General features: G+C 39.7%; 1 protein-coding gene across 5 annotated transcripts in view; it reads left to right on the top strand.

Moving 5' to 3' along the window:
* Positions 1-266: 266 nt before the first annotated feature.
* PSIP1 (PC4 and SFRS1 interacting protein 1) overlaps positions 267-13,019 on the top strand; it is a 39,853-nt gene continuing 27,100 nt past the window's right edge. For 4 of the 5 annotated variants that reach the window (XR_003964315.1, XM_030294131.1, XM_030294132.1 and 1 more), the window contains exons 1-3: positions 267-410; positions 950-1,164; positions 4,230-4,306. Coding sequence is in view for 4 of the 5 variants with exons in the window: in XM_030294131.1 (XP_030149991.1) it covers positions 1,093-1,164; positions 4,230-4,306 (149 nt within the window). In the remaining variant the exon portion in view is untranslated. The remainder of the gene's footprint in view (positions 411-949; positions 1,165-4,229; positions 4,307-13,019) is intronic. The other variant, XM_030294129.1, reaches the window with a different exon arrangement.

Here is a 13,019-nt window from a genome sequence, read left to right as displayed (position 1 = left end):
CCGACCACTCTGCAAACCGCAGGGGGGAGCCGCCTGGGGCCGAGCTATTTTCACCCACTTCTTTGTTCCTTCGCACCAGCGTCTCTCTGCATCTGGCTGTCACTGATGGGCAAAAGCCAACTTGGGGATCCGTCGTCTTCTGAAGTTCCGCTTCCGCGTCACACACCTCAGGCCGGTGCTGCGTTGTCCCCCCTCCCTCGGCGAGCAGTTGGTCTCGCCCCAGTGCTAGCGGGCGCCGAGCGGGAGCCGCGCGGGAGCAGCGCAGCGACGGCGGCGGCAGCGGCGGCGGCGGTTGCGATTCGGAGCCGTTGAGACGCCTCTGCGGCAGCTGGTGGCGCAGGTGGCTTGCGTGGACGCGGGCAGAGGCGGCCGGCCCGCCACCGCAGCCTCAGCGCCCGCGGCCCCGGCAGGTGAGCGGGCGGCGGGGACTCGCCCCGCCCCCCCTCAGTGGCCTCGCTCCTGGCTGTAGCGGGGAAGTGGCTGCGGCCCGCCCTGGAGCCCAGGGGCAGCCCCGGGGCTGCGGCCGTCGGGGAGCAGGTCGTGGGGAGAGGTCCTGTGTGCACGAGAGGGGAACGTTCCCCTTCCCTTTGCCATCTTTTTTCCCTCTCCCCAGACCCCCTCCCTCTCGGCGCTTAAGCCCGGAGAAAAAAAGCCAGAGGAAAGATGGGGCGGGAGAAAGGGGAATCGGGGGCTGAGAAGCATCTCTGTCTCAGGTGGTGGCGTCTCTTCGGGCGTCGAGCGGTGGACCTGCCGAAGCCTGGAGGGGTAGCTCCTGGGCTGCGGAGGCCGCGCACTCGCGGGGGAGGAGCGGGAGGCGGCTCTCCCCTCACTCTCCCACCCCCACCCCTCCCCGGGCCTCCCCTCCCCCTCCCCTTCCCCCGGGCCTCCCCGTGCGGCCCCTCCCTTCGGGTTTCTTAGCATTAACCGCCCTCCGTGCTCTCCCTCGCAGGCGCGTCGGGACGCCCGGAGGCATCTTCCCCCCTCCCGCCGCCCCGGGAGCCTGGGCTCCCGTCCGCCCTCTCGCATCCCCTCGCTGTGCGCACCGCCGCGCCTCCTCCCCGGGCTTCAGACCCCCGGCCTCGCCCCCGAAACATGACTCGCGATTTCAAACCTGGAGACCTCATCTTCGCCAAGATGAAAGGTTATCCTCATTGGCCAGCTCGAGTAAGTGATTTTTTAGCCTTCGATTCAGCGGTGCTACCTTCCCCAGGGGCCTACCTCCTACCCTTCCTCTTAATTTTGTTCTCCGGGTCCTTTCTCCCCCTCGCTTTCCTTCGGGCTCATTTGCAACCTTTCGTTTTAGCTTTTTGCCCGGGAATCGCCCATGGAATTGCAAAAATCCAGGTGTTTCTACTTAAGCATTTCCCTATGGTTTGTTTTTGACAGACTTTGGCAGATTTTCTTGATAGGAAATATTGAAACGGGATGCCAGTTAATGTTCCATTGTAGGGGAAAATAATCACGTGTGGGGTTTGATGTTTACAAATTAATGAAACATGGAGGGTTTTGAAATTTTGAGTGAAATGTAGAGAATCGAGTTTATGCAGCCTCTTAGATGTCAGTGATTAAATTGGATTCACAGGGTTTTTAAAAACGTTTTGTAGTTGATGAGGCCTCTGGATTTGCTTGTTTCATATAGAGATGTAGGACTGGATATTCTTGAAAATTTTACAATAAGATGTAAATGTATTTTCACATTTTTATTGGTGAAGTTTGCCTTATGACCTTGAAAAAGTTGTTTTTCCTCTTTGTTTCCCATAGGCAAAAGAGCAATAGACTCCAATTCCTAGGCTCACATCTAGTGGTACAGAGAGGTAATTAAGGCCTAGGGTTTTTTGGTGACATTTAAGAATTGAGACTGTTTAATATCTAAGCGCCATTTTCGGAAAAAGAGGTCTTTTTGTTAGCTTATGGTAGGACTCAGGTTCTGAGATCATGATAGAACCAAAAGAGTGTTGAGATCCATTAGAATGTTCAAGAGCCTTTTTAAATATAAACTTGATATTCTAAAGTTGTAATTTCCACCAACTTGCTCTTCTTTGAGGAGTGTGTTTCTTAAAGACATTTAAATCCTGTAGTTTTAATTATGTCAGCTGGGAGAAAACATACCCATAGAGAATCCTGCGGCGTGTTTGCTGACTGCTATCCAAGTGTAAGGTGTTCACTGTTTCTTGATTTTTCCCATCCATTTCTTGTTTACAGGTTTCCTTCCTAAACCTGGACAGATTTTTTTTCCCCCTAGTCTATCAAGTCTGCTCTTTGGTTGGAGCCTTATCTTGAATGATCCTTAACTCAAAATTCTTACCTATATATTTGACATTCTATTTCCTTTGTGATAACATTTTAACTCTTACGTGCATGCTTTGACTTCCAAATAGATTGAAAACTTCTTGAGGGCAGTAGACATAAATTGAATGTCTTCATGCCCCCCCCCCCCCCCCCGTCCTTAGTATGTAATCATGTATTTATATAAAACACTGTTCCATGTTTGGCTAGAGCAGAGGGAAATTGGGCGGGTTTAAGACCCCTCCAAGGCACTTTGTTTTCATGGCTTTTACATCCTAATTTATTTTGAGGCGTTCTAAAATCTGAGATTACAGGATATATCTGTAGTCACATTTCAATGCTACGGTGCAGTTAAAAGCCAAGTGAAAATGTTTAAAAAGTTACCTCCTTTGATTGAGTTAGTACTGCTGAAAGCAAAATAAAGTAACCTTAGGAAGGCAAGAGTATTTTTCTTCTTTGTTTAATAAGTTCTGTATTCAACAAGTTCATTTGGATTGGAATGGGAAATTTTTGTCTTTTTCTTAGAAGCTGCTGATTCTGGTTTGATATCTGTGTGCAAAATTTATATTCATTTTTCCATCTTCTCCAATCTTAAATTATGTCTTTGCTTAAGAGAGATTAGGTCTCATCTGTGACTGTGACAATTGTTCCTAATTTGATTTTAATATTTTCTGTCTCCACATTCCAAACTTCCTTACTTTTTAAGTTTTGCATGTTCTCGTAATCCTGTATCAATAATAATTGTTTTTACAGTCAACTTAAAGTTGCCAAACATTTATTACACTCTGTAGGTACTGCACATTTAATTAAAACTGTTTGCTAGCAGAAAGAACATATGAACTGGGTTAACAGAAAAATATCCCTTATCGTAAGGGCTCTAAGCATTTTCACAATTTTGGGGGCCTTGTCACAAAGTTGAAATGACCAGTACAATGACGGTATACGTGAGGAAATTAAAGTCTCTAAGAGTGTTAGGTGATAATGATTCTATGGATTTCTGCAACCTCAGACTGCCAAACAGTCTAATCACCCTCATGGTCTTTTCTTCAACATGATAATGCATAAAGAGTGCAGGGTAGGTCCTCGAGTGGTCTGCTCTCTTCTTAACAAAGCTAACTGATTTTTTTTTTTAATGTCTTTCAATTTGTGAAGGTTATGACACAAGTGTTATTATGAAGTCTAAATAAGTGATGAAAAAATAGGTTAAATCCTGGCTTGATAGTACTGCCTGATGGCTTTACCTCTCAGGTCTGCTTTCCGTTGTTGATAAGGGAAAGTAACAGGTATTACTGATGTTAGACTTAACAGCACCTAATACTTTTTTCCTTAATTAGAAAGACTGAAAGAGAAATGAAAAAAGGAACAGAACCTCCTGTGATTCAACTATGTAGGTGCAAGATCTTTCCAGAATGTGTGTCTCAAACTTTTAGAAATACTGCTTGGAACTTTCATTAATGTCTTTTACATGACTCCAATATTTGTATAGCCTTTGTGCGGAAGTATCTTTTATGATTTTTGAACAGGTTCAGACTCCCTTATCTGAAATGCTTAGGGTCAGATATGTTTAACAATTCAGTGTTGGAGGATTTTAGAAAGGTAACAGTGGTACATGTGGCATGTATTTTGCTCCTGGTTAGGGCCTTCTGGAATGGCACGTGGTAATCTAACAGAGTATCTTCGCAGAGAAGCATCAGAAACACTAGGTGGATAAAAGATACGACGAAACTGCTTCAGTGTCAGTCCGGGTTTTGCCACCAAATGAGTTCTGAGAAATATTTTGGGTTTTTGAGCTTCTTGGGTTTCAGAATTGGGATAGGGATTATGACCTGTAGAACTGGTCTACTTTTATCAGATCCTTTTTGGATGGCTTGTTTTCACTTTATTCTGGTGTGTTGAGGTGTGTATGATTTAAAAGATTTTAATTTTTCTGATCTTTCTTTTAGGTCGATGAAGTTCCTGATGGAGCTGTAAAACCACCCACAAACAAACTACCCATATTCTTTTTTGGAACTCATGAGACGTAAGTCCTTTTAGCTCTAAAGGCAAATCAGAGTTAATTTAGTGGGGTCATTGAGCATAAAATGAAAAACAAGTAGAGATTAGTTCAAAGAGAAAGCAGTAGAGTAATAATAGGAAACTTTAAAATAATCTTTGAACTTTGGAAAAAGTCTTCAAGTTTCCCTTTTAAAATTTATTTTTAGGGCAGAAAAATTAGATACTGCAGGTTTAACTTTTATTGGAGTAGATGTTTACTTAATAAAAGGGGGATGTGTATGGAATCTTTCAGCGACCAGAAGATTGATAGGCAACAGTATGTAAGGAAAGTTTTAACAGAGCATTTGGTATTGATACAGTTATGGGTACAATAAATGCTTTTCATAAGGACAACCTGACACCCTATTTTAGGCTTTGTGATATTAGCCACGCAAATGGTTTGTTATGGGAAAACCAAGAAGAAATCTGGGAAATTCTCTATTTATGGGGTCCTGAGAGCCACTGTGACTATATACATGGGCAGAGGACTGATTTGGTAGAGCACATCAAGTTTTCAAAGATTGCGATTGAATATTCTTGAACTGTTACTTTTAGGTGCATAGGGCTACTCCAGGTGCTGTTTCATTGGTTTTTGATGATTTTGCTCTTGAAGTTTAAAATTTGCAATAATTTTAGTAAAGTAGGCTTGTTTACCTTGGACGGGAGAAACAAAGTTGTTGATTCTAATTAGGATTATACATTTCTGAGTGTCTACAGTGGCAACATTTGGTGTAATGTTGCTTAGCCACTGTATGAACTTTCACATAATTTCTTTTAACAGCTTTACTGAGGTGAAATTTATGTCCTGAAGTGTCACTTGTTGAAAGTATTTAACAGTGGATTTTAGTACATTAATTTTCATACCCGTTAGCAGTTATTCTCCATTCCCTTCTGAGAATTAGACAACCACTAATTTACTGTTTGTAGATTTATCAGTCCTGGATAGTTCATATTAATGGTATCATACAATGCCACATAATTTTTTTTTTTTTAATAAAGTTTTGAGTCTAGAATTGGTTTGGCCTTCAAAATAACTTTGAGCTGGGTTTAGGGTATATCCCATATATAAAAACTTAGTTTTGTAAGAAATGATGAATTTCTGATTCAGTAGAGTAATCTACCATTTAAAAAGCTTCCATAAATTTAATAGGAGAAGGAAGGTATCTTTTGATGAGAAATTTGTGTACTGCATACTGGAGTGGCAGTTTACTTAGTGTGGTGCTAGGTCAAGCTGTACCAGTATCACATGGGAATTTTAGTATGCAAAAATTCTTGGACCCCCACCTCATAATTACTGTACCAGAAACGGGTGTGGGACCCAGCAATCTGCTTTAACAAGCCTTCCAGGTGATTCTGATGAAGTTTGGAAACACTAGTGAGTAGACATTCCTTAGAATTTTCCAGTTTTGTAGGTTTAGAATTCTAGGGGCACCTGGGTGGCTCAGTAAGTCAAGCATCTGGCTTCAGCTTAGATCATGATCTCACAGTTTGTGAGTTCGAGCCCCTCGTGGGGCTCTATGCTGACAGCTCAGTGCCTGGAGCCTGCTTCGGATTCTGTGTCTCCCTCTCTCTCTCTCTCTGCACCACCCCCCCCCCACCCAGTTCACACTGTCTCCCTCCCCCTCTCTCCCTCTCTCAAAAATAAATATAAATTGAGCTAATATTAAATTTTCTTTTCAAAATGCATTTGTCGGGACGCCCAGGTGACTTGGTTAAGCATCCGACTTTGGCTTAGGTCATGATCTCCCGTTTTGTGGGTTTGAGCCCTGCATCGGGCTCTGTGCTGACAGCTCAGAGCCTGGAGCCTGCTTTGGATTCTGTCTCCCTCTCTCTCTGCCCCTCCCCCGCTTGTGCGCGCGCACGCTCGCTCGCTTGCTTGCTTGCTTGCGCGTGCTCTCTCTCTCTCTGTCAAAAATAAATAAATGTTAAAAAAATCAAAATGCACTTGTTTTTTTTTTTTTTTTTTTAAATTTTTTTTTTTTTCAACGTTTATTTATTTTTGGGACAGAGAGAGACAGAGCATGAACGGGCGAGGGGCAGAGAGAGAGGGAGACACAGAATCGGAAACAGGCTCCAGGCTCTGAGCCATCAGCCCAGAGCCTGACGCGGGGCTCGAACTCACGGAACGCGAGATCGTGACCTGGCTGAAGTCGGACGCTTAACCGACTGCGCCACCCAGGCGCCCCCAAAATGCACTTGTAATGTTTTGTGCCTTCGTGCTTTCATAAGTATACCCTTCATCTTTGGAAAGGCGGCATTGCTAGATCTCTTTTGGTCTGGTGACTTTTTTTGTATTTAAGGTTTTCAGAAACTGGGTCTCTGATGATTTGCCTTGCCCCGCCCCCACATTGGGATGTGCTTATTTGAGCCTTTCGGTTTGGATTTTGCATATATGAGAGTTTATTCTAACAGCCTGTAATTAGGGATATGGGAAAGGAAGAACATGGGAGAAGAAACGACAATTTGGAGAACTACTTATTTGTAACTGATTTATAGATAAGATTTTTTAAAAGATATTTTTAAAATGTGAATTAATTTAGTGCAGAATCCTTTTGTAGCTTCATTTTTGTTCTGACCTAGAAACATTGGTTTTTCTTAGCATTTTATGACATTCACAGTAAATTCATCCAGCAATCAAGTTTGAATATTAGACAACAATGAGCCCTTATGTATACCAACTGTGACCATCTGCTAGGTGTCTTAAAACATATTCAAGACAGATTCTTCGTAAACGAGACTGACAAGGACCTAGTGCTTTTCCTGGAGCCAAGTCTTGGTGTTATCTTTGATTAGGTATTAAAGTCTTCCCCTTCCCCTCCACGTTTAGTCAGCTAGCAAGTCCTCTTGTAAAGTGCATGCTGATCTGTCCATTTTTGTCCGTCCCTTCTACAGCTCACTTATAAATAGTGTCCTAATGATATCTTGGTCTGTTTGTACTTTGCATATCCCAGTCAGATCATGTCATTTCCCTGTTCAGAGATCTTCAGTGGCTTCCTTATTAACATTGCCAACAAACAGAACCCCCAACTTTTATCTGTAAGTGCTGTTGTAAGAACTTATATGAATTAGCCTGTGCTTAACTCTCTAGCCTCATCACATTTTTCCACTGTTACGTAAATCTTTCTCTTGTCTCAGATCCTTGCTTGTTTTTTCTTTGATGGGAAGCGCCTTCAGATTTTCAGTCATTTAGATATATTAGCTCAGATCCTCTTATGTTTATATTTTTCCTTGCTATGATGATTGAATTTTTTTTTTCTTTTTCCTTCACCTGCAAGTGAGGAGCTTGGAGAGCAGGGACACCTGGTCTATCTTGTTTATCATCATTTACTTAAGTGCTGGTGCATAGTAGCTATTAAATAAATACTTGGTGATATTGAAAGTTGCTTTAGATGAAATCATATGTTGATTATGAATTTACTGTCCATTAACCAACATTTATATAGTGTTTAAAACAACTAGGTCAGAAGGCTGTGAATTCTGACTTCATTTACCTGCTACATGACCTTAGGCAGGTTGCCTAGCCTTGTGTCTTTTTTTTCCTCATTTGTAAAATGAGAATAATATACTTTATCTCAGAATTTTGGGTTGCAAACAAGATACTACATGAAAAATGCTTAGAAGAGCGCTTTGCATGTATTAAACAAATGTCAGCTACCAAAGATAACGTTGCATATTATTTTTTGAAGACTTGTGTTAAACTGTTTGAAATGCAGTTTGAGTTTTGCTGACTGCTTGCTATTGTTTACGGAGGAAATACTCTCATAGTTCTATCTCTAAAGTCTGGGAAATTTACATGAAGATGGTATTTTTGTTGAGTGTATCTCCTTACTGATCTTAATACAAAGAGGTTGCTCTTCGTATTAACTGAGATGCTCAATTCTAGGAACTTCAAGAAATACCTATCACGGGCCGTTCTAAAACCTGCCAGATACATAGTTTTAGGAGTGAAGGTGAATGGGGAGGGGACAGTCAGGGTTGTGTATAACCTGTCCACAGGAAAGGAATAAAGGAATGAAATCATAGTGTAGGATTTTATTTTCATCTACACTTGTTCTTATATACAGCTTCTGTACTCTAGCCATAACTGTGTGTGTTGCTATGGGACTTGTGTAGATTGTTATAAGCCTTGTACCAAGTAGTGAGGAGAGGAACTGTTTACTCATCTCTATACCAGCAGGTTTGTGGCACATAATAAATATATATTCAGTTGTCTTTTGAGTCCTTTGCTATTATAAAGAATGCGTGCTGTTATAAAACTAGTTATAAAACAGTATATTTCATATTTTGTGATTTAATAACGAGAAATGAAGCAGCAAGTTAGAATTGGTGTTTTAAGAAATAACACTTTCTGTTTATTACTTGACAACAATTAAATGAGTTTTGAGCTTTGTATTTTCAGCTCTGATAAGCTTTCCCATTTTTTATGTGCAACTTCTGGTTTGCTTTAAAGGTAGAGTGCTCCAGGTGTGTGATAATTGAGCTTTATAACATACAACCTACAAAATGTGTGTTGACTGACTGACTGTTATTGGTAAGGCTTCCAGTTTAACAGTAGGCTGTTAGCAGTTAAGTTTGGGGGAGTCAAAGTTACTTGCGGATTTCTGAATGTATGGGAAGGTCAGCATCCCAAACCCCCCCATGTTGTTCAAGGGCCAACGGTTAATGATTTCCTGTATTTAGGACGTTTTACATTAATCTTGATTCTTATGGGCTATGACTTTGGTATTTAAAGTCAGGAGTTCATGTATATAGGGGTACAGTATCAGTATTTTAGTAGATGTTTCAAAGACTGTATTACACTGGATAAAAGAAACCCTGGAACCCTGTTAAGGAATTCTGTACAAAGTTGAGGCTCTACTGTTTAATAGCTAGATGGCCTTGCTTGAATGAGTTAATGCTTCTGACCCTCAGTTTTCTAATCCTTAAAATGAAGATTTTGGTGGTACTTAAGTTTCCTTTCACCTCTGGAATTTGGTGTGTAACTTTGAATTAATGTATATCTTTTCATTGTTAAAACTAAAAAAAAAACCAAAAAACCCATAGTTTTCTAAAAAGGAAACAAATTACTTTTACTCCTGTTTTTTAGAAATGACCCTAAAATGTGTTAATGTTTTGATGTATTTGAGATTTGTAGGTCATTTTATTTTATTTTTACATTTTTAGTTTTTATTTTTATTATTATTTTTTGGTATGTCATTTTAAAGTGGAATGCTTTGAAGAATGAATCAGGGCCATAGCCACATCAAGTTGTGCCCTTGGGGACTAGCGATGGCTGTCTAAAAACTAATCTGGGGGCACCTGGGTGGCTCAGTCGGGTAAGTGTCCGAATCCAGCTCAGTTCATGATCTTGTGGTTCATGAGTCTGAGCCCCACATCAGGCTGTATGCTGACAGCTCAAAGCGTGTAGCCTGCTTTGAATTCTGTATCTCCCTCTTTCACTGCCCCACCCCTATTTGTTCTCTCTTAAAAAATAAACATTAAGAAAACCGAAAAAAACGCTAATCTGGACCCTCTTTATCAAACCTGTGGGATTGCATCCCACAGAGAAGCGTGTGTGTATGTGTGGTGGAGGGGGTGCTCGTGCTCTTATTTTATTAAAATATAACCGACCTATAATATTGTATAAATTTAAGGTGTACCTTTTGATTTGATACATTTATATATTGCAATACGACAACCACCAGGATTTGATACACATATATATCTCAGTATGATTGCCACTATAGCGACAGCTAAAACCTCCCGTCATGTTCCATAATTACCATTTCTTATTTATGATGAGAACGTGGGAGGATTTCTTTTCTTCCTCCATGTTTTTTTTTGACTCCCCTTAAGGGGTTCCTTAGTCTTGAGCATATTCCATGACCCAGCAGTACTACTGAGGATATATTATGAAGATAGGTTCAAAGATTGAGCAATGTTATATTCATTGTGGCTGTGTTATTTTATGGTAGAAAATGTGTTACAGAAAATAGTCCCAACAATAGCCCGGTCAGTTTTGATACAGTCATTCAGTGCAGTAATAGGTAGCTGTTAGTAATTATTGCCACGAAGAGATGTTCATTTTAATTTGAAGAAGTATGCAAGAGTGTGTAGCATATACATCAAATTAATATTTACATGTATATATACAGCTAAAAAGCAGGCTGAAACAGTGGCTATTGATGGTAAAATTTTGGATCATTTTTGTTTTCTTTGGTAGGATGTGGTATTCACTGAAGAATATTTCAGTAGCTTTATTGAGATATAATTCATATGTCAATTCATTGAAAGTGTACAGTTCAGAAAAAATAAAGCGAGTTTATCGTAGACAGTCAAAGTGTACAGTTCATCTTAGTATATCCAGAGAGAAGTGCAGCCGTTAGCACAATTTTGAAACGTTTTTATCCAGAACGTTTAATGCCAGAAAGAAACTACCCGTTAGCAGATACTTCCCACTTCTCCCCATTGTGTCTTCCTGTTTTCCCATAGGCAGTCCCTAACCTATTTCCCTGTCCTGAGCATTTCATATAAGTGGAACTGTACAGTATGTGGTCTTTAATGACTGACCTTTTCCATGTACCATGTTTTCAAGGTTCATGTGTATTGTAGCATGTGATAGTGTTTCATTACTTTTTATTGCCAATTATTCCATTGTATTAATCTGTCCCATTTTATTTATCCATTCATCAGTGTGTAGATATATGGATTGTTTCACTTTTGACTATTGTGAATAATGCCAGATTTGTGTGTATCAGTTTTTGCATGGACATGTTTTTACTTTTGTGGGAGTGGAATTCCTGGGTCAAATGATAACTTAGGTTTAATCCTTTCAGGAGTTGGCCAGACCTTTGTCAAGTCAGCCATGCATCATTTAAACATTCCTACCAGCAATATATGAGGATTTTAATTTCTCTGTATCTTTGCCAAAATGTGTTCTGTTTTTTATTTGACCTATCCTAGTGGGTGTGAAGGTAGTATCTTGTGGTTTTGATTTACATTTTACTGGTGACTGATGATTTGAGCATCTTTTCATGTGTAAATGTTCTAAGCTTCTGTGCATAACATAAATTATTTAGATTTATAAAGTTTTTCTCATTTAGAAAGGCATAGTTACTTAAATTTGGTATATTGATTAAAGATGCAGATTGAAGTATGACTTCTATAGTTGACTGTTGGACAAGATAGGGGTTAGAGGCACTGACCATGCAGTTGAAAACCTGAAAATAACTTTGACTCAAAAACTTGACTGCTAATCGCCTACTGTTAACTAGAAGTCTTATGAATAATTTAGTAAATTAGCAAATATTTTGTATGTTATATGTATTATATGCTGTATTCCTACAATAAAGTAAGCTTGAGAAAAGAAAATGTAGTTAAAATTATGAGGAAAAGAAAATATATTTAACAATGCTGTTTTAAAAAAAAAAAAATCCCTTCATAAGTGTGCCTGCACAGTTCAAGCCCATTTTGTTCAAGGGTCAGCTATAATGTGAGCATCATGAATAGTAAAATAATAGAAAGTAGAGCTTGAAATCTGAGTCTGGAGGAGGATCAAGGGAGAATTTTTTAAAACCTATTCAGCAAAAGTAAGAGTAACAGTTATACAAGGATAATCAAAAGGTGTGTATGCAAAGAAGGTGGTGTGAATTAGAACAAATATAAATTATTACATTGTATGAATAGAATTCCGTTAAGACTTTCAGATTGGATTAATTAATGATCTTAGCTATGTCTTATTTTGTGAGACAAGGCTTAAACAAGACATGACCAAATAAACAATATAATGTCACAGGGAGCAAGAATGGCAGTGTATATACTGTCTACTATAAGTAGAATTTTAAAGTCAGAGCATGAGGAGGAGAGAAGCATATAAGCCCAGTACACATGAATTTTGGCTACCATGATTTAAATAACACCAGTTCCCCCAGCAACATTGTTCAGACTTCACATACCCTAGAATATTAACTAATTGCATAAACTACAAAATTTGCCGCTAGCTCTTCAGTCCACAAGTCAAAATGTAAATGACAAATGCATAGCATGTCCCTTTTTTCAAAAGACTCTTGGTGATTGGTCACTGTGCATCTGTTTTTCAATTCACGCGTAGATGGCACAGTGTTTGGTGGTGGGGTTGCCTCTGTCTCTCAGTGATATACTTGCCCAGGTTACACTTAAAAGAACCAAATCGGGAATTAGCCAACATAGATGAAAGTGCAGCAGAGAAACAGTAACACTAGAAGTGAAATTTGAACTGAATGTAAATCGAGTTAACAGCAGAAATCGCTAACCTTCGAATGTAGACATGCTGCATTTGGAGAGACTGGATATGCAGCCAGAGGAATTTGTGAAGGCAAGCTTATCAACATAAATGAGGAAAGTGGTTGTAATAAAAGGGATAAAGATGTCTCAGAGGAAATGATGCCAACAAAAAACATTAAAGATATTTCACAACATTGAAAGTGCAAAGGATAAAATGTTGGAAGCTGATCAGGCTTAGAAAGGAGTATGACAGTTCGCCAAGGCATAGAAAATATGCTCACTCTACACATGAGTTATGTGATCAGAAGAAGGCAAGAACCATTCAAATTATTTTAGCTTAGTTTTTTTTTTCTAATGTTTTCAATTACAATGTACCCTAAGTACTAGTTTTACTATTTTTTTTCTATTTCATGTCTTTTCACTGTCAGAAATAGTGTTTAATGTTTTGACAATTTTTA

Source organism: Lynx canadensis, chromosome D4 (assembly GCF_007474595.2).
Source record: "Lynx canadensis isolate LIC74 chromosome D4, mLynCan4.pri.v2, whole genome shotgun sequence".
NCBI classification, from domain to species: Eukaryota; Metazoa; Chordata; class Mammalia; order Carnivora; family Felidae; genus Lynx; species Lynx canadensis.
The sequence above is the reverse complement of the archived record's forward strand: the minus strand, read 5'-3'. Positions and strand labels throughout refer to the sequence as shown.